At 34.4% G+C, this 22,950-nt stretch overlaps 1 protein-coding gene across 2 annotated transcripts in view; it reads left to right on the top strand.

Annotated features, from left to right (window-relative positions):
* The window catches only part of ARHGAP15 (Rho GTPase activating protein 15), a 652,765-nt gene that overhangs the window by 431,759 nt on the left and 198,056 nt on the right, over positions 1 to 22,950 (top strand). For both annotated transcript variants that reach the window (XM_019625987.1, XM_019625988.1), the window contains one exon: positions 18,246 to 18,323. In XM_019625987.1, the coding sequence (XP_019481532.1) occupies positions 18,246 to 18,323 (78 nt within the window). The remainder of the gene's footprint in view (positions 1 to 18,245; positions 18,324 to 22,950) is intronic.

Raw genomic sequence — 22,950 nt, 5'->3', positions numbered from 1 at the left:
GGTGGGGGGTTGGGGGTGGGTTGCAGTAAGGTTTGATATGTATCAATATCTATATGAATACCACATTAGCAATAGTCTATAATAATATAAAACAGGACAAAAATAGCAATGACTGGTGTTCATTACAGGTTTCAGACAAAACATACTTCCTTACCCTTAATAGGGAGAAAACAGTTCTCTCAACAAATAGTGTTAAATCATTTCATAAACCTCAGGGGCATGACTAACTAAAGCCAAATTTGATGTTTTGAGATCTACCAGTGTCATAAGAGTAGGACTATCATCTTTCTAGTTCAAAAAATTAATTTCTTTTATGTAGAAACCTCCAGGCATAGTGCCTACTTCCCTGTAAGTTTGTGTATAATTTTTCCCATTTTCACCGCCTAGGTCTCTCTCACCATCACCACTTTCCAGGCATCTACCATCCCCTGAATAGCCATGTTTCTGATTATCTTTTCCCAAATGTATTAGCTTGCATTATTTAAGGATGAATCTCATTTTATTATTTCCTGCTCGTATTTCTAAGCTCCTTAAGTCCATTTGTATGATTCTTTTGTCTTCACAGATGTCCACAGTTCCTCCCAATTTAGTATCATCAGCAAATTTAATTAATGCTCTGTTTACCTCTCCTTCTAATGAAACCAGTCCCTTGTTTCATTTCATCATACAAAGTAAAAATGTATTGGCAGTAAAACAGTCCAAAGAAATGTTCCCTCATTGTAGGAGGGGAAGTTAAGGATACAGCAAAGAACCATGTGGTGAGGAGTGGACAGGGCAGCAGGGTGGCGAGCTAGTTTGCTATTGCCCTAAAGCAAAACCTTTTTCACAGCAACCACACTTTAGCAGATTGCCTGGGTTGGTGCTGGTGTGTGTGTGTGTGTGTGTGTGTGTGTGTGTGTGTACATGTGCACACACATGTGTTCTGTAAGAAAGCTAGCTATATTACCCTAACTGAGGACTTTTTACTTAAGATCTATTTTTTAATATAAGAAAAGCATATTTCAATCTATAAATACAAGTACAAACATAAGGTAATAAAATTCAATCTATAGGATAACTACAAACTAGATATAGATGCACACATCTGTATGTATACCGGTTCACAATCATTTTCAGTGAGCTTTTTCTAATACTCACTATTGTCTAAATTTTTATGTCAGTCCTTAACTTAATAAATATTTTAAATCCTAATTACCTTTTGGGATTCAATAAAATTCCTTATGAAAAGTAAAAATATAGAATATGGTAAGAAAATAATTTTTAGATGTATCAAATGACAAATGTCAGTAAAAAAATATTTTAACCTCTAGAATCAATAGGCTGGAAAAGTGACCTTGGTTACTGAAAGAGATTTTGCTTGTTTAGGTAGGCAATTTTATGCTCAGAAATTGCACCATTAGTCTCTAAAGGTATGGTCATAAATATATGGGGTGATTTATGTAAAGAAAACAAAGATGATATTTCTTAAGTACCCACTGTGTGCCACAGATAATGCTAGTGCTTTCTAACATGAGTCAATACTATAGATTTAAAGCATACATTAATTACTATCTAATACTCCATAGTCTATATCTCTAACTCCAGGAAAATCTTGTAAACATTTACCATGTTGCATATGAAGAGTCATTCTTTGGAATGTGAATGGCTTAGTATAAATCCATTGACTCCACAGGAAAAAAATACTTTCAAGTTTATGCTTTGATTAGGACAGACAGGTGGCAGGCCGATATCTCTGTTGTTAGATACAGAAGACAATGCGTGTTCACTGTGTTGAAATGAGGCTGATATATACGTTACATATAGTACAAAGTCATCAAAGATGGTATTACAGTGGATGGTGTTAACAAAATAGTGACTGGGAATATTGTTAAGTAGTCACAGCCTTGTATTGTTTTTCTAGTGAGAAAAAATCTGATGCATAATGCATTCTTATGCGGGAATTTTCTCAGATGCCAGGACTTTACATGCATAACTTCTACAAGCTTTAATGGGAATTTCTTGCCAGCACCTGTTACAGTATAGAGTTCTTACTTTTCACACATAATCCAAGATTGGCTTGGAACACTGACTTGGAAAAACTAATATGGTGAAACCTTCTTGTAACGTTTCCTCATGTATAATGTTCATCTTTTAATCTTTGGTCTGATATATGTATGTCCATGTTTTCTACTCAAATTCTTTTCCCACCGGGAAGGCTTCTTTTCACAAGCTTTTTATAGATAGGAGCAGATAAAACATTTTTTCTTATTAGATCTAGTGGAAAAGATGCATAAAGGGGAAAGGTATTAGGCTAGAAACTGAATGCTAGAAATCAACTCTTATTAACTGGAAATAGCTCTAGAATATAGATTCTTGAAGCGCCAACAGAAACAATTAGAGCACCATGTGCAAAAAGCTATAGCCAGTGACACTAAAACAAGAATCCCAGGTCAAACTAATATAGTTTGGCCATATTCCTCATATTTTTACAGACTAAAATATAGGAAATTTTAATATTAAAAATAATATTGCATTTAACCCCATGGATAAATCAGCTGGGTAATGTGTAGAGGAGAAAGAGTTAAAACAATCCTTAAAATTCCATATGTTTAATTAACTCCCACAAATTCTTATTAGCAAAACAAAACCAAAATCAAAAAGGGTTATAGTGCCTCTGTTTAACTAAAAATGTTGGAGATTTCACAGGAATACTATTTTATAGCCCCTACCACCCTTTCAAAGGTGTTTGAAGTCCACTCTTGTCTGCCTTTTCTAATGTACATGGCACATAAAAATGAAGACAGACCGCCATACTCACAGTCCTGGATCACTTGCTGCCATTGTCACATTTGACAGGATGGTTGTGCAGAGGGAATGCTCTTTATTTGTTGAACATTGTCAAATAGTAAATTTTTTGTTCTGTATTTGTCACAGGATTTTATAACTAATGTTGGCAGGTAACAGTGTTAACATTGGAAGGAGTCGAAAGCCTGAAACCATGAGAAGACAGTTACAAACCTGTTAGTGAAATTCCTCATGGGGTCTGAACAAGTACAATTCTAAGACAGATCATGACATATTTGCTGTACCCATTTACCCCATTCCTTCCTTTTGTTTGCTAGATGGCCGCTTTCATAATAACGCCCCCTTGAGTACCGTGTCTGACCTTCAATGCCTTCCCCTGGCAAACCTGCCTCAGGAGTATCATGTATACTTTGAATCAAAGTTCAGACACCCTTATAACTCTTCTGAGCATTAACTTGAGTACAGTTGTTTAAAAATGTATCAATAATTTAACATTAAATGGCTTTGTCTCTTGTTAGAATGTTTTCAAGCACCATGGGAGAAAGGGCTTAATTTTGTTTTATTTTGTTTGATAAGGCAAAGAGTGGACAGGGTAGTCACATTAACATCTCCAAAAGCGAGCTGTGTTCCTAGCTTAGTACTATCCTCCCCTCTAGGGGTTTTGCTTGTAGCACACTTTGCTCTCAACTTGGACTAAATAAGGTTATTACTTTCTTTCGATATTTCAGCCAACCAATTAATAGAAGTGCATTTGTTTCTAGGTATAATCTTTGCTAACTTCACAGTCTTCATTAAGGTACATTTGAAAAATTGGAAGCAGGTTGGGAATCTAGGACCTCGTTAGTTAACCATTATTCAGGTCCCTGTGTCTCCAGCTAAGGCTGCTAAGCCTTAGGCTGAGCTACTGGGAAGACTTAAGGCCACAAGAGAGATGAGAGGTGTCAGATGGAGCCAGTAGTCTTATGCATAGGCAGCTCCATAGGCAGTGCAGGTACGGAAGAATGGCACAATGGGAAAAGTCGCCGAGACTGTTTTCTGCAGTCCTTAACCAGGGAGGAGACAGGCCTGGTTTTCAGAGAGCTAATGACTCCAAGGAAGAAAGATGTGTCTCTTCACAGTTTTTCATTCTGTAGAGTAAAGCTCTATATGGATTTACGTAAGTTTAGTTCTTGAACCTCAGTTTAGAGTATTAACTCGCCTAAAAGAAAAATCATTGTATAAGCTATCCCTGAAGAAAGGTAGAATGTTTATTACACTTTCTATGTGATGGAAATTATTGTGATGATAGGAATAATCATGTTTAAGAATAAATTGTGTTTAGTCAAATTGAACAATGTGCCTTTTTTACTCTAAACCTTTAAATGCAGTAAGAACACTTCATTTCCCTGTATCTCGGTGTACCTGAAAACAATATGAAATCCAGGGGGAGTGAACATTTGGATAATAGCAACTACACTTTTGGATTAGCTTGAAACCAATATGGTACCTCTACTTCCTCTTTTTCCCCCCTCCCATTATTTATTATACTTGATCTTTTATCCTCTATCTCTTCTTCCACATCCTATACAAGTGAATTCTTGTTGTATTTGCCTTCCTTTTAGTTAAAGTCTGCTCTCAGAATAGGATCTAATGCATTAATCCACATTAAAATGTACATGATTAGTGAGGTTTGATATGGAAGGCCCTCCAATGGGATTTAAAGACAAAAGAATAAAATTCTAATTGCGGAATTTTAGACATAAGCAAAACTGTGTTAAAGGAATATTTTAAGACAGGATTATCTCCCCAAAACTTCTGAAAAAATACCATAAATATAGCCTCTATAATTAATGTTGAGACTAACCTTGGAGACTGATGGCATAAAGTCCATGTCTTCAAATTGATAGTCTTTCATTTCCATCTTCTGTAGCACTTCAACTGGAATGACTGTGTCAACTATCATGACTTATCATGGGTTTTTCTAATGTTATTTTCAAAATGGTCAATCTTCTAGCCCTTGGGGGAAATGGGAAAATTGAGACACTGTTTATTTAAATTCATACAATGGAAAATATTAAACATATTTGTAACTTGGTTATTTACCACTTAGAAAATCAAATATATAAGGTAGACACTCAATAAATATTGTATTCATGAACATGAACATCAATATATGTAACACAACTTAGTTTAATATACCTTCTTTCCATGACAACAGATCAGAAGGAAATGATAGATGCTAAATATCTAATGATAGATACTAATCAAGTGTGTGTGCATGAACACAAACTATTTCAATAAGACTTTTGATGTAGACCAATGTGAGAAAATCATCCAGAAGCAGGAAATCTGGTTTGTATTACACTAGTGCTAGATGAATTTAAATAAGGGAACAATTGGTAATGGAATGCCTCTTTTTTTAAGTCAACAAGCAATGTTTTGAGTAATTAGAGTGTGTGCAATTCTTTCCTAGATGGTTAACAGCCCTCAAGTAGTCAAGAATGAAGCTGAGAAGATAGGTCTCCCCTACCCCACTTAAAAGAAACCTTTGCCTAATCTTACTAATGTGATGTAGAAATTAATAAAGCCAACCTCAAGGCTAGCTCTGGGTTTTCTCTGTACATTTATTTTTGTGTGAGTCCCAAAATCAGGAATGACAATAATATAAATTTTCCAAGAACTGTTTGAGCTTCTAATTAGAGAAAATGATTATGCCTTTTTCACTCTATTCCAGAGACATTACATTTGTATCTCTAAACCTGGGTGTGATTGTCTAATAATGGAATCACTTGCACAATACTTAAACTTTGAGATTTCTACCATGTCTCATAAAGATTTGAATCTGATATCATGGTTATTAAAGCATCTTTCAGCTAAATTAGAGATGCAAATAGAGCATTCAATAGATTGATGATAATCACCCAACATTTTTCAAATGAGCCTATGAAAATATAAACCCATGTCAGAATTTTAAAAAATGGAATCTATGGCATAATATTTTGGAATAAAATAAGAAAAATATCATTATTGTCATTTGTCCTCAAGAGCACATACACATATTTTAAGATAGCTGGGAAATTAATAGAATGATAAATAAAACCAGAATAATTTTTATAATCCAACTATACATAAATAACCAGTTAACATGTCAATACCTTATATATAGTTATATGAATATCTATATATAATACAATACAATATATAATACAATATCATTTTATTACATATATTAATAACATATATTACATAACTGTTTCAGGAGATAATGTGAAATTGAATATATATCATAATAGTGTGTCCTTCTAAAGTTTACTACAGAGCCGATATGCCAAGATGAGTGTATTGCTCAAATATATTGCATATGTGAAAATATTTTTAAATGTAGGTGCCATTGCCACTAATAGTGAATTTGCGTGCAAGAGTTGCTTTTAGTGCCTCAAAACAATGCTGGTGCTATAGATCCATAATATCAGGACTGTGTTCTTTGTTCTTTGCTGTATCCCCAGTGCGTAGCACATTTTTGCTACATAGTAAGTACATAATATGTGTTCAATTGCATAGAGAGTTGGAGCCCACCAATTCAAGGTCTTTCCATCCAGAACATATTGGAATTTTTCTGTCCTTCCACTTAACCACAATTTAGCACAGGCCCTTCTGCCCAACAGGGAGGATTATGCACTACTCCAATCTTTCCAGCAGAAGTATGAACAATAGTCATGTGATAGTCTCTCCTGTATTATCAAAAAGAAAACAGTAATCGACTTTGTTTCCTGCAAAAAGGAAGCTCAATCCTTTAGTCTTATCCACTGTCATGGTCAGAAGCATCTTCTTCTGTAACTGGGAAAAAGCCTAATGACACCTGAATATCTCAGTAGTTTGGGAGAGCATCAGGAAGTTAAAAGACCTAAATAGGAATTTGCTGATCGTTAATATGCTCAAACAGGTTTGTAGGCTATTTTGCTTTTGTGTCTGGACTTCAGCTTACCTAGCCCACTCTAGAAACAGCAGTCAGAAAGGGCCCTCTCTCACCTGAATGCTCAGCAGACCCAGCCATCCACCCTCCAGGAAGTGGCTAGCCCAAGGGTCTGAATTAGAGGCACCTCCCCAAAGAAGATCAAAAGTTATGCTCCACCAACACAGAGACACTGAGAAATGGTTGAATGTGTTCTAAATTAAACTGCCCTGGTGGTGAGTAGAGATCTGCCAAAATCTTTCAATTAATCACTTTTACCTTCAGGGCAGAGTTAGGCCTGAGAGTATTTCAATAGGTTTTTATTGGAACAGGGTTATTTCAGATATTAAACTATGTTGCACAAAGTAAAAATAATGTTATTTTTAAGTTGCTACTCTTGTTAAATAAATGTTGGCAAGCATTCTTGGGGTCTGTATTGTGTCTGTGTATTTGTATGTGTGTGGCTTTTCCCTGTGCCATGAAACTCATTCATTTCAAAAAGTGAACAGCAATGAGTTAGGTGGTAAATATATTCACATAATCATTTTCATTAATAATATGTTATAAATAATAGAAGAAAGGTTTTAAGTGTATAATTCTCTTCAATACAATTGAGATAGTTTTTTCCTACATCTTCAGCAGTAAGTTAATTAGAATCACCTGCATTTCCTTGGGTGGACACCAAATGGATTGCAAACAAAAACAGATTAAAATAGCTGCTGGAGCTCATGGCACACAGATGACAAGATTCACAGAAAGGACAACAAGGCACTGAAAATGTTCACTTTTCAAACAATTTTGGAGGAAATTTAGCTCTTGCAACTTCTCTGTAAAAGCTGCTTGTAAGTGTTTTGCTGAAAGGCTAGAATAGCTTTGTTTCTGATCCCTTGATGAGTGAGAGAAATGTTTAAGAAAGATCACTTTACAGAGAGATTCAGGCTGAAATGCGATGACTGTGATTCAAGCCAAGCCAAAAATTACAGTTCAGAATGAAAGGGGAGGTACGTGGTTTGGGAATCCATTTTCCCACATTCCTGAATCTCAATCATCCCAGCCAATGTTTTAAAAAAAGGTCCAATGGAAAACTATGAGGTCACTTTGTTTAGATATTTTTAAAAATAAGAGTGGAGGGATTGAAAAGAATGAGAGCAAATATATGAATTTTAAGTCAATATCTATTTCATGTATGATGAGATCAAAGGCTCGACTTTGTGTAACTATTATGACTTCATCACAAAAGGAGCCATTTTTCAGTGTTTTCTTCTTGGTAAGCCTTTTTTTTTTTTCCATGTCCTTAACTTATGAAAGAGTTGGTTGCTAAAATTTTAAAAAGAAAAATGTGTATGTGGGCATAGCCCACAGATTACTCTTCACTAGGCTCCAAGCTTTCCTTAGGAATGGCATCTTCAGGGTACGCTAGCATGTTTGCTTAAAATACCAGATGACAATGGCTGACCAGATTTGGCTGTTTATTCTAATTACCCCTGTTTATTTTAAAGAAACACTCTGAACAAGTCACAGTATCAAAATAATTATTTTTTTACATCAGCATGATCACAGCATAATAAAACAATGAAACTCACACGTAAAAGAAACTCAGAGAATGATATGATACACCTCCAGCCACATGAAGTTTTCCTTAAAGACAAGAACTCTCAATTACAGATAATTAGAATCTTTGGCCAATATTTGTCTTCGAGATGAAGATTTTTAAAAAGAAGAAACATGTAAAAGAATTTATCAAAGACTATGTCCAGGTACCCTGGTTCCCACCCTCCGGAAATAATTTCAGTTGATTATCTTTATCTTAGCAAATCAAGGGTATCAGGTTTCCTAGTGAAATTTCACAGGCAAACTCAAGGTCTGTCTGAGATACTTTTTACTTTGAGATATTTCTAGAAAGGATCCTAAGACTCGTATAATTTTTGAATCATATTTGTCTACCATGCTGTAGGCTTCAGACTGTTAGGCGTCAAATTCTTAGCTGAGTTTAGACAGATAGTTAAGACTCAATGTCTAAGGAACCACATAGCGTAATATCCTTAGACTCTCACTTTACCCAGGTATTAAGCAGAGTACACAAACAGCTTTCCTCTATCTCACACTAGCCATGTTGAAACTTGTTTTTCTCTTGTTTTTTTTTCCCCCCTTAGTTACCTATCATTTAGTAATCCAATGTGAAAATGCATAATTTTAAAGGCAATTGGCCCAGTAGTAAGTCCTAATGGAATACGAGTTGAATTAAGTGTATGGAACTTATTTGTAAAAATAAGCCTGATACATAAAATAATCATAGCAAATGGGAATGAGGATCTAGCCCTTGGTACTGATGTGATGTTTCACAGGACTTTTCATATACTACTATCTACATTTCTGGACTCTAACGGTATAGATAAGTATCTCCAATTATGAGAACATTAGTGAAATATTATGACAAGAACTAAGTATAAATATAAGGGGGAAAATTTCAACAATCAGGAATGACAGTGTACCTTGAGGACAGATGGCTTTTGTGTTCATAGTAACATTTAAAGAATTCAGTGTGATTTACTTGTATTTATTGAATATTAAGTGTCCAATATCCCACTTAAAATGAATTGGAGAAATAGGAAACTAATACAATAAATGGTTTTCCAAAAAATTTTCAAACAATGTAAACTCTATACAAGAATATGTAGTAATAGTTAAAAGCAAGATAGCCAGTCCTTTCCCCCATACATAATCCCCAATTACTCCTGTTGTAGATCTTTTAAGGCATGAGTGGTGTAATACAGAGTCACTAAGAAATATAACCAGTAATGCACTTAACACTTCAATATATTGTGTTCTTTCCCTCTTCCAATTTTATATTTGTCTTCCCAGGTGCCCACACTGGACAAAGTTGGCTAAGAGGTTAGGAATGGGCTGAACAGGAGATATAAGATACATAGGTAGGTAGGTAGGTAAGTAGGTAAGTAGGTAAGTAAGTAGATGATAGATAGATAGATAGATAGATAGATAGATAGATAGATAGATAGTAGATAGATTGACAGATAGATAGTAGATAGATAGATGATAGATATTTTTGGTTAGGGCTCTACATTTTGTTTTCTAGTGTAACAGTTTAAACTATGGTGTGTGTGTGTGTGTGGTGGAGGTGGGAGGGGTTGGGGGGGTGATGATAATGATTTGAACCACCCAAATGTTCAATGAAAAGTCCTTGAAGAGAAACCAACATCCCTCCTTCTGAACCAAGAGTCTCTGTATTTCATACCATTTTGTTCTTAGTCCCGTATATCATTTTCTTTACTTTGCTCTTTCTATTTTAGGATGTTTAATTTAAATATGGAATTTGCCCCTACCTAGAACATTGGCTATATAAACAATACAAAATAATGGCTGGTTTATTGGCATCACAGCTCTAAGCAGTTTTCTCTGAAACAAACAAACAAACAAAAAAAAAACAAAAAAATGGCACCCTTCTCTTAGTGACCTCTGTTCAGTCTAACATGTTTTAAAAAATTTTAGCAACACATGTCACTTCCATATCTTATGAGGGTAAAACTTTTTTTTCTATATGAATCTACTGTAAAATATCTTGTAGATGAAAAGCATTTAATTCATGAATGAATAATCAAAACGAACCATTAGCCAAATGAAACAAACAAAACTAGTGAAGGAAAATTGAAGATTTTAAAAAGTAAAAGAAAATCTTGTTGCCACAGTTATCTCTATGAAACAAGAATTTATTGCAGAGATACAAGGAGGGTATGACAAACTATCAAATGTAGATGAAAATTGTGAAGAGCTAGTTGAACAAATAGAAAATATAACAATCTCAATAATAAAGGGAACATTGTCAAAAACATAAATTGCAATAGGAACTTCTGTAAACACTGAAAAGGATAGGAGTGAGAAAATTGGAGGCATATTGATCCTGGACCCTATATTAATATATTCTTCCAACACTAGAACTGGGGACACATAGTGAGCATTTTAAATATTTTGAATTTAATACTGACCACTTAATACAGGTGCCAATAAAGAAAAATTATTAATAGCAGTATCTTCACAATCTAATGAAACTTTTGTGTTCAGCATTAAAAAGTCTATCCTTATGAAAAACAACCCAAGTCCTCATTTAAGTAGGCAGACTGAGAAAACATGTCTGATTTTCTACTTCCTCAAAAAAAAAAAAAACTCAATGAAATAATAGAAAAGATATGTTGAAAAAAATACAGAATGATGCTGAAAACAGAAAAGGTGCCATCAGCACACCAGAAATAGAAATTCCAGGAAGACAGAAAGCAGATGGGATCAAACAAGTGAAGAAATTAGAGCAGAAGAAACTTCATTCCCAGACACCACAATTAAGCACAGCTCTTTCCAGGGATGTCCTAGAGAACATCAAAACTTGGGGTTGACACATAGAGCAGAAATTAGCAAGAGGATGATAAACAAAGCAAATTACTAAATATCAGCTCTAACATCTGGGAGAGCTGGGTCCTTCTTATCCTGCATCAGAGAAGCACCTGCGGCAACTGCGTGAACCTGTGTTAAGCTCTAAGGACAGAGGAGAGAGTGTTGGCCCCTGAGAAGGAAGGTGGTAGATAATGAGGTGCCTCAGGCCTGCTACAACAGACACTAGGTAAGAGAGCTTTGCCTGGGAGGAAAATAAAGTGCTCTATATCCAAAATAAAGTTCTCCTTACTTTGGTAACTGAAGACTATCTAGGCTCTATCTACTCACCACCCATTCATTCTACAGGACCCCTCATTCAGCCTGACCATTCAAGATTGAAGCCAGTTTCCAGAGGGCCGGGGGAAGATGAGAGATGCGTTCAAATGCAGAAATACTATGACTGCTATTTATTCTAATTAATTTGGTTTTTCACTCAGAAGAGTAATCTAATATTTGAACAATATCCATCTTAAAGAAGTTCTAGATGAAGAGAAAAGACAACAGAGGGAAGGATATATTAAGCAAATAATATAATATGAGAAAATGTTTTCTGATTGGAAGAGCCTAAATTGCAGGTATATCTGAGTGAAATTTTACTTCCACAAGATTAGAGAGAAAATATTTTTTGTAATCCTGAAAGAAAAAGCAACTTACCTACAAGCATCAAGAATCCATTTGATACCAGACTTAACAACAGCAATGCTAGAAGATAATGGAATATTATTTTTCAACATTAGAAAAGTAAAAGATTATGAAACCCAATTAAATATTCAAATCAACAATTAATTATGAAGCAAAAGAAAACAGTCATGGAGATGGAAGAAGTAAGAAAAACTTACCAATTACATACTTTTATGAAAAAACAACTCTTAGTAAAAAAATCCAAGAAAGATTAACAGTAAAACACAACAAAGGAGCAGTAGTTGACTCTGAGCTTCACTGTCCAATATGGTAGTCATAAGCCACATGTGTTTGTTATTTAAAATTAAATAAAATAAAAATTTAGTTGCTCAATTGCATTAACCACATTTCAAGTGCTCAGCAGCCAGCCATATGTGGCTAGTGGCTACTGGTTTGGATGGTTAATATATAGAACATTTCCATCATCACAGCAGTGTTTAATTTGAAAAAAAAAAAAAAAAGAAACCTAGAAAGGAAGAAAAGAACACACTAGACCTTGACTTTTGTGAGATCTCCTTTGTGAAACAAACTTTTAATGTTGAATCCAATCACACTCCTTTAAAAAAAAAGTGACTAATATTAATCCATAGATAAGTCAGGAAATACTTATAAAGAATAAAGTAACATGTTCTAAACTTTGAGAATATCAGCAATAATAACATAAAGAATAAAATTGGAAGTGATGAGGAGGAGGAGAAGGGAAAGGAAGAGTTAATGTACTAAGTTCCTTATTTTTAATAGCAAGAGGTTATTTGACATATCAAGAAATAGAAATAGACAAATATAATTAATAATAACAAATAGAAATAGTGTATATTGATACATGATAGGAACTATCACTAATCTCTTTATCTTTTCTGATAGGTGTCAAGAAATATCATTCAAAGTTAACAAATTAATAAACAGAAATATGACACATTAACATACATAACAACAAAAAGAACTAAAACAGAACTTTTAATAATGACTGTCTTTGAATAGCAGGATGAAGGAGGTACTTAGTCTTCATTCTATAATCTTCTGTATGGTTTAATTTTCATTTTTGCCAGAGAAATACATTGCTTCTATGGGGGAAAAAAATCTATTTAAAATGATTATTTTAAAGTTATAAGCTTTTATATAGAATAAAATCAGAATTGTGTCAGCTGTTTCCCAAGAATGAAGGATGTTTCCATCCTTCATTCTTGAAGGATGGGCATCTCACAGAAATTAGTTAAGAGTTAACTCTTACTAAGTTGGCAATAGATACAGCATAAATACCAGCCATTGAGACAGAGTACAAATAAACCTTAGAGTTTCAAATTATATCCTGTACTCTCCGTCATTGACTTTAAAGTGTGTAAACAAGATAAGTTAGCGAGAGAAGACTGGCAACAGTTTAATTTAGAGGATGAAATTTGTGCCATTGAGAATGTCATGAAACCTCCCCTCGTATTCAGTTCTGAACCCTAGCAGGACTTTCAGAAAGACTGAGGAAGAAATGTGCAGCCGTCTTTGGGGGCAGTCTGGGTGTTCCTGAGCTCACTGGCTCTTGCCAGTGGGAGAAGCACAAGACCAAAGAATTGCGAGAATGACTGACTGTTCTTGTGGTAGTTCTGGCCTCCTAGGAATTAGGAAGTGCCATAAATCTCAAGAGAGGGACTGTTTGTGCAAAATTCCCAGCCCACAATTCAGACTCCAAGAGGTTCAGATGCATTTTTTTTTTTCATGTTCCAGAAAAACAAGCAGGCTTTGGGGGCACACCTCTCAAACAGTCTCAAACTCCACATCTCCGTGATTTATCCATCATCTGAGCTACCAAGAATGCTACCTAATCCACAGTTTGCAACTATTTTTAACAGGCTCATCTGCATTGTTAAAAAGCTGCCCATGTTTTGGCAGATAAGCCGGTCAACTTTGGAAACAGCGCTGGTCTCTTAGATTTCTTTTCGGAAAGTGTCTGAGATTTATGGTGGGAATTACTCATGACAGCTGCATTCTTTCCACTGGGTTTAGACCACCATTTGGTCTAATAACTCCTAATTGTGTGTCTATCCTTGTCTAAGCTTCTTCAGAAGAAAAGGGGGACGGGGAGACTTTTGAAAATCCCCTACAGCAATACCTGGTGATTCCTGTCAATGGTAAACACTATTTTGAAACTTAAGAAGGCTCAGCTGATGATGAACTAATAAACGACATTTCTGTGAATGTGGATTTCTTCAGGAAAATTTTCATTTCTGCCGTTAATGCTAGTCTGATTTTTTTAAATGTAAAATGACTTAGTTTCATCGTGTTCCCAAAGTATTTTTAGCATTAACAGGCAAAATTCCTGTCAGCATTCACGGTCATGGTATTTTCTTGAAAGAAGTACCTCTCAAAGTGATTTTCCTCCAAACATCACCAAAGTACAACATGGATACCTTAAAGACATTGCTCGTTTAAAAATCTTAAGAGGTCTAATTATGTTTCCAAAATAAGTAGTTTCCAACCCAGCAAGGATAATGTGGTCATGAAAAGGATGTCCAAATCCACCAATTTACATTGGTTTGGTTTGGCATAACTTTTAAAGTTCTTGGAGCAAAAGGAGGATGGCACGTGAATCATTATACTTTGGGTAATATTCCCAGGACTTTGGGTTTGCCATTCTGTGAGCCATTCAGGGGGAAAACTAATCAACTTCAAGACTGTCCCTAAATAATTTATAACTGCTAAAATTCACTGATATGTTCCAGATTATTTTTCAAAATGTAATACCCTCCTTTTTAATATGTACTTTGTCATTTTCACTCTATTTATGTAATTTAAAAAGTATGATAGCAGGAGAGCATGAGCCATTCAAAGCAGGAGCCACTAATGTCAGAGATTGTTATCCTCCACAAGATAAATGGTATTGATATCTCTGAATCTAAAGAGCTTGGAAGTTGTGTCAAGTTAGATTCAAATATGTTTTGCTTTACTCCCTCTTACTTTCTGGTTTTTATCTTAAGCCACAAAGCAGTTTCTCTGCTGTGGCTTAGTTCTACAACCACAGTGGTGGCACTGGTCTGAGTTACCCTCCTGTCGCCATCCCCAGCTCTCCTTCCTTTTATCCCAAAAGAAAATTGGGTTATTAATTTAGGATGAGGCTGTTTTGTTTAAACAGTATAGTGCTTTTCAATTGCTCATACAGAATGTATCTAACCCATGCTGCTTTTTCAAATGTTTTTGATTACTGAACTTAAAAATAAAAAACTTCTACTGAAATTTATGCAAGACCAAGGGGGAACTTCTTATGTTGTAACTTTAAATTTTTATAAGAGAAAAGAGTTTTTGGGTACTGAGGAGTTACATTAGTTGAAATTCAGTTTATAACTTGAGACAACATTTGCATTTCAATAACATATAAAATATAATATTAGAAGAGGAAGTGTCTAGCTTCAAAATAGAAATGTGTTTGATTTTATATCTCATATAAATAGATATGCATATTAAAGTGAGTTTTAAGTAAAGTCTTTATTCACAATGAAAATATATTGGAATTTAAATAATTTCATTTACTGTTGACCTCTGATAAGAGTTCAACTAATTAGGGAAAACAAAATTATTTTTAAAAGTATAATAGTAAATTTTCTCATTTTTATTGTAATAGATGTTAATTGACATCTCATCTTCAATCATTTTTAATAGGGCTAATTTGACTGAGTCTTTCAAAAAACCTATTAAGATTTCTCATTTGGGGAATATAGACCTACATATTCCATTGATGTTTTTATTTTCTAAAATATTCTGTTTCTCAAATTCCTTCAGAGCTACTGACAATTCATAGGAAAAAAAACAGGACCACTTTCATCTGACCAAACTTTATTTGTTTGTTTGTATTGGCAAGCAGTATGACATTATTCACCATTTGTGGTCCTATATGGGCTTTAACTACTTCCAAATCCCAAACTATCACCAAAGGCCCCAAACTTGCCATCATGGACATTTTCCTGTAGACAATATGGAGCTACTGAAAGCTATTTCAGAGAACAATTCCAAAATATATTCCTGAATGGCTATATGTTCAGAAAAATTAAGTGTACTCCCAAGAGGGAAAACTTTGAAAGGGACACAATTACTTGAATGCATAAGTTTTAAGATTTTTAAAATTGATCATGTTGTTTAAATTTTCATATTTAAAACTAAGTATTGATGATATCTAATGACAAAGCAAGAAAGAAATGGTTAATAAATTATATAAAGTTCTGGGTATATGAGCATAAATTGAAGATCATTGCACTCCAATACCAAAACTAGGAATCAAATATTAGAACATTTTTAATTAGCATGACTGTCACATTTAAGTTGTTGAATGTACATTGTACTTAAAAGCAAACAAATGGGGGTATCTTTTGATTAATGGAGCTATTTTGTGCAGCAGGAAGAAAGAATGTATTTGCTGTTTATTAATGTACGTGTCTTGGATACTTTCACTGCACGCTAATAGGTATCTCACCTCATTCCTTTCCTCACATATTCATAGTACTCAGGAAGGGATGGAGACTTGGTAATTTATTATTAGATTATTCCAGAACTACAAAACGCACACCAATTAATAGAGTTACTAATAGCTGTTCCATTTCATTGACGTTATCCCAAGTTACTCTAAAGTTTATTACATGGGGAGGAGTAAAAACAATAGTGAGGATGAATAGATGGGTCCAAGAGCTTTAAGGGCAGAAATTACTCCCTATAATACCACAATGATGGATACATGTCATTATGCATTTGTTCAAACCCATGGAATGTACAACACCAAGACTGACTCATAGTGTAAACAGTGGAGTTGGTGTGATGATGATTGATGTGTCAGTGTAGGTTCACCAGTTGTAGCAAATGCACCCCTCTGGTGAGGATGTTAATAATGGGGGAGGTTGTACATGTGTAGGACATGGGGTACATGGAAAATCTCTGTACCTTCCCCTCAATTTTGTTGTGAACTTAACACTGCCCTAGAAAATAACGTCTTAAAAAATGAATGATTATTTTGAATTATGCCATTACTACCAGTGTTACATGTTATGTTTTTCTACCCTAACCTACTGATGATATATTTTTCACAATGACAGAAAGGTTCCTACTAAATTGTGTAAAAACAGAAATAATAAAGCAATAAAGAAAAGCCCATTTCATGTCAGTTAAGAGCTTTACAAAGTCCTTGTTGTTTTACTCTAAAACAATAATTTCTATCCAATTTATTTAATACTTATGATTATGAATTACAATGTTTAACCATGGTATTATACCTCTTTAGAGAAACTGCTGAAATAGTAACCTCTACATTGGCTGGTAATCTCACCCAGGCCTCTCTGAAGGCAGAGACACATTAAGGAATGTACACTCCTGACATTAAAATTATGTTATCAACATTTCTTAGGGACAATGATAGTGTTTAAATAAGTGTTTCTCTTTTTATTTTCCTGTTTCTTCATCTTTTTGATAACTTTGTCATGGAAATAACTAGATGTTATAAATAGATGTGTGATAAACAAGTGGTTGATTATCCAAAGCCACTGCCAGCAGAAGGTATTTTGAATTATAGATGACCAGTTTTAAAATAATCTGAGACTAATTGCACCATTTTCTCAAGGATTCTTTCGTATTTTTTTTCCTTCCATTATGAAGCACCACATTACCTGTAATACACTAGAGATTATCAAACTAGTTATACACTTGGAATAGAATTTTCATTCTGCAGTTTGAAATAATCATAGCAATACATGTTATGCTCTAGTGATATTGGAAAAAGAGAATGGAACAAAATGGATAGGATAGGATAGGATAGGATAGAATAAGAATGGGAGGAAGGGAAGAGAGAGAGAATGAAAAGAGAAAAGAGGATAAGAGAGACACAAGGAAAGGAGAGAAGGAAAGGGAGGAAGGGAGGAAGGAAGGAAGGGAGGGAGGAAGGAAGGAAGGAAGGAAGGAAGGAAGGAAGGAAGGAAGGAAGGATGGAAAAAGAAAAGAAGAAAGGGAACAAGAAAGAAGGGAGGAAGGGAAGGAAGGAAGACTTCACAAATGACTTGGATCATTTTATCTTTCCAAAAAAAAGGCAATAATACATGTATACATGAAGGTTCTTTTTCCCTGCCACACCCCGCCCAGTTTAATTCCTATTTTTTCCTTGAGAATGAATTGTAACTATACTATGAAGTCCCACGCTACTTACTGCCCTTTAATGGTTCAACTAGACTCAAATTTGTTGATCATTAACTGTCACTGAACTTCATGATTAGTTGATTGGGCTTAAAACATTGCAGATCACTTGGTTTAGGACACAGAAATGTGTTTTGTCTGTTATAGATATTTGGTGTTGACTTATTACTGTCTTTCTTCTCTATTTATTAATTTTTGGCTTTTACCATCTCAGTTTTCTTATCAGTTAATATAAAATATGCCCTTTTATTTTCAGGTCTAGATGTTGATGGAATATATCGAGTTAGTGGCAATCTCGCAACAATACAGAAACTAAGATTTATTGTCAACCAAGGTAAGAAATTTCTTCACTTAGATGTTTTTTCAGTAGTTTCATCTCTACCAATGTTTCAGATTCTATGCTGTATGCGTTGTGACTATATAATGATGAAAGCTTTAAAGGAAGAAAGAGAAAGTTGAAGAAAGTAAACTATTATCACCAGAAAAATAAAAGATAGCCAGTTTACATGAAGATAAATAGAATAGAGAGAGGGACCAACAAATATTTTGTGTGAAATAAATAATGATGGGATACAATAAATTAAAAATGGAAAAGAGAAGAATAAAAACTAAAAGAAAGAAAAATAACCTAACTCTAAAAGAGTTATTGGCATATAATAGAAACTTAATACATATTGATAAATGAAGGAATAAATGAATGAGGGAAAATTTAAGAATCAAATCACAAATGTCTGAAAAATATATAATCAATAAGTAAAAGAATTAAAAATCAGGGGCCGGTCGACTGGTGCGTTGGTTAAGAGCTGGCTTGGGATGCCAGAAGGGCCCGGTTCGGATCCCACATATGAGGGCCAGTGACACTGCCCTCTACAGCTAAGGTGCTGAACAACAGCTCAACCTGGAGCTGGGCTGCTGTGAGTCACCGGCAACGGCAGGTGGGTTGCCATGGGCTACCATGTGTAGCCAGCAGCCAGCGAGAGCGGCCAGCAGCCGCTGTGAGCGGCCGTCCAGAAGCCCACTACTGATCTGCCTCGCTGGGAAGAGCACAATGATGGTGCCAAATTGGGCCAATGAAGCAACGTCCTCCACAACTAGACTGAAGAACAAAATGACAGCAACTTGTCTGTTTCCCTTCCTCCAATTCCCCAATAAAAAAAAAAATCTAAAAAAAATAAAAATAAAAAATTGAAAATTAGGAAATGCATATATCATAAAAGAATTACAAATTGAAACAAAAACGTGGTACCACTTTGCAGCTATTAGAATGTCTAAAATCTGAAACACTGACTACACCAAATGCTGGCAAGGATGTAAATAGAACAACTGGAACTCGCATTCACTGCTGGTGGAAATACAAAATGGTACAGACACTGTGGAAATAGTTTGGCAGTTTCTTAAGAGAATAAACGTATTTTATTATGGTTGTTGTAGATATTCTTTTTGTTTTGTTTTCTTTTCTTTTTTTGTTATTAGTTCCAGGCATACAAAACGACATAGTGATCAGACATTTTTATACCTCACCAATTGATAACCCCAATAAGTCTATTACCCATCTGACACTTACATAGTTATTACAATGTTATTGACTATATTCCCTATACTGTGCTTTATATCCTGTGACTATTTTATTTAATTATAGTTGACATATAAAATAAAATAATATATTATTTTATTTTAGTTTCAGGTGTGCAGTGTAGTGGTTAGACATTTATATAATTTATGAAGTGACCCCTGCCATAAGTCTAGTACCCATCTGACACTATACTTCATTTTTACAATATTATTGACTACATTCCTCAAACTACTTTACATCCCTCTAACTGTTTTTGTGACTACTAATTTGTACTCCTTATCCCTTTACCTTTCTCACCCAGCCCCCAAACCCTCTTCCATCTAGTAACCATCAGTTTGTTCTCTGTATCTATGAGCCTGTTTCTGTTTTGTTTGTTTATTTTGTTCTTTAGATTCTACATGTAAGTGAGATCATGTGGTATTTGTCCCTCTCAGTCTGACTTATTTCACTTAGCATAACACCCTCTGGGTCCATCCATGTTGTTGCATGGTAAGATTTCATTCTATTTATGGCCCAATAATATTTCATTGTATATATGTACCACAGCTTCTTTATCCAATGGTCTATTGATGGGCAATTCAGTGTTTCCATATGTTGGCTATTGTGAATGGCACTGCAGTAAACACAAGGGTGCCCTATATCTTTCGCATTGGTGTTCTGGATTTCTTTGGATAAATACCCAGGAGTGGCATTGCTGGGTCATAAGGTAGTACTATTTTTTTTAATATTTTGAGCAACTTCCATACTGTTTTCCATAGTGGATGCTCCAATTTGCAAAACCACCAACACTGCATGAGGGTTCCCTTTTGTCCACATTCTTGCCAACACTTCTCTGTTGATTTATTGATGATGGCCATTTTGACAGGTGTGAGGTCATATCTCACTGTGGTTTTTATTTGCATTTCTCTGATGATTAGTGACATTGAGCATCTTTTCATATGTCTATTGGCCATCTTACTTGGAGAAATGTCTATTCATGTTCTCTGTCCATTTTTTAATTGAATTATTTGGTTTTTTGGTGTTGAGTTCTTATAAAATGTTTTGGTATGAGTTTTTATAAATTTTGGGTATTGATCGCTTATATGTATCATTGGCAAATACCTTCTCCCATTCAGTAGGATGTATTTCCTTTTTGTTGATGGTTTCTTTTGCTGTGCAAAAACTTTTTAGTTTTATGTAGTCCCATTTGTTTATTTTTGTTTTGTTTCCCTTGCCTGAGGATGGATAGATAGATAGATAGATAGATAGATAGATAGATAGATAGATAAAACTTGGGATAATGTCTGAGAGTTTACTTCCTATATTTTCTTCTAGGAGTTTTATGGTTTCTGGCCTTACATTTAAGTCTTTAATCCATCTTGAGTTGATCCTTGTATATAGAGTAAGAAGGTGGTCCCATTTCATTTTTTTACATGTATCTGTCCAGTTTTCCCTGCACCATTTATTGAATAGACTGTCTTTACCCCAATGTATATTTTTGCTTCCTTTGTCATGGATTAAATGATCATATATGCATGGATTTATTCCTGGGCTCTCTATTCTGCTCCATTAATCTATGTGTCTGGTTTTAGCCAATACCATGTTATTTTGATTACTATGGCCTTGCAATATAGTTTTATATCAGGTAACATAATACCTCCAGCTTTGTTCTTTCTCAGGATTGCTGTGGCTATTTGAAATCTTTTATGATTCCATATAAGTTTTAAGATTATTTATTCTAATTCTGTGAAAACTGCCATTGGTATATTGATAGGGATTGTATTGAATCCATATACAGAGGGTCCCCCAAAAAATGTATACACATTTTAAGAAAGGAAAACTGTATTAAAATTATAATAGTTAATTTTAGATAACAGATAATAATAGATAATAATCTATTAGATAATAATAATAGATAACAGAAGATGAATACAAGTCACGTTTGACTTCTGCAATTCCAAGAGGTGCTCAAAGTGGTTACCATCAGTGTCTAGGCGCTTCTAATTATGGCAAACTATTGCTTGAATTACATTGACCAAAGTGTCCACTTGTATACATTTTTTGGCACCCCCAATATTGCTTTGGGTAGTATGGACATTTTAACTAAATTAATTCTTTCTATCCATGAGCATGGTATTTATTTCCATTTATTTGTAACTTCTTTAATTTCTCTCTTTGATGTCTTATAATTTTCTGAATAGAAGTCTTTCATTTCTTTGTTTAAATTTTTTCCAGGTTTTATTTATTTATTTATTTTTGATGCAATTGTAAATGGGATTGTTTTCTTAATTTCTTTTTCCAATTGTTATTGGTGTATAAAAATTCAGCTGACTTCTGAATATTAATTTTGTATTCTGTTACTTTACTAATTCATTTACCAGTTCTAACAGTTTTTTTGGCAGAATCTTTGGGATTCTCTTTATATAGTATCATGTCATTTGCAAATAATGACAGTTTTACTTCTTCCTTTCTAATTTGTGTGCCTTTTATTTCTGCTGTGGCTGTGGCTAAGACTTCCAGTACTATGTTGAATGAAAAGTAGACACCCTTTGTCTTGTTCCTGATCTTAAGAAGAATGCTTTTAGCTTTTTCCCCATTGAGTATGTTATTAGCAGTAGGTTTGTATGGCCTTTGTTATGTTGAGATATGTTTCCTCTATTTCCACTTTATTGAGAGTTTTTATAATAAATGGATGCTGGATTTTGTCAAACACTTTTCAGCATCTATTAATACTCATATGACCATATGATTTTTATTTTTCATTTTGTTTACAGAATGAATCACATTAATTGATTTGCAGATATTGAGCCAACCTTGCGTACCAGGAATGAATGCCATTTGATCATGGTGTATGATCGTTTTAATGTACTGCTGAATTAGGTTTGCTAAGGTTTGTTCAGGATTTTTGCATCTGTGTTCATTAGGGATATCAGCCTATAGTTTTTGGGTTTTTTTGTAATGTCTGTCTTCTTTTGGAATCAGGGCAATTGTGTCCTCATAAAATCAGCTTGGGAGCTTTCCCTCCTCTTGGATTTTTTGGAATAGTTTAAGTAGAATAAGTGCTAATTCTTTTTTCAATGTTTGGTCAGATTCACCTGTGAAGCCATCTTTTCCAGGACTTTGGGTTTTTTTTGGGAGCTTGTTGATTGCTTATTCAATTTTGCTAGTAGTAATTGATCAGTTCAGATTTTCTGTTTCTGTGGTGTCAGTTGTGACATCTCTTTCATTTTTTATTTTGTTTATTTGGATTCTCTCTCTCTCTAATGAGTCTAGTTAAAGGTTTGTCTAGTAAAAGATTGTTTATCTTTTCAAAAATCTAGCTCTTGTTTTCATTGATCTTTTGTGGGTTGTTGTTTTTTTTAACCTCTATTTAGTTTATTTCCTCTTTGATCTTTATTATTTCCTTCCT

The sequence above is a fragment of the Hipposideros armiger genome, unplaced genomic scaffold, assembly GCF_001890085.2.
Source record: "Hipposideros armiger isolate ML-2016 unplaced genomic scaffold, ASM189008v1 scaffold_649, whole genome shotgun sequence".
Lineage (NCBI taxonomy): Eukaryota > Metazoa > Chordata > Mammalia > Chiroptera > Hipposideridae > Hipposideros > Hipposideros armiger.
Note: the sequence above shows the minus strand (reverse complement) of the source record. Positions and strands in the feature narration are given on the sequence as shown.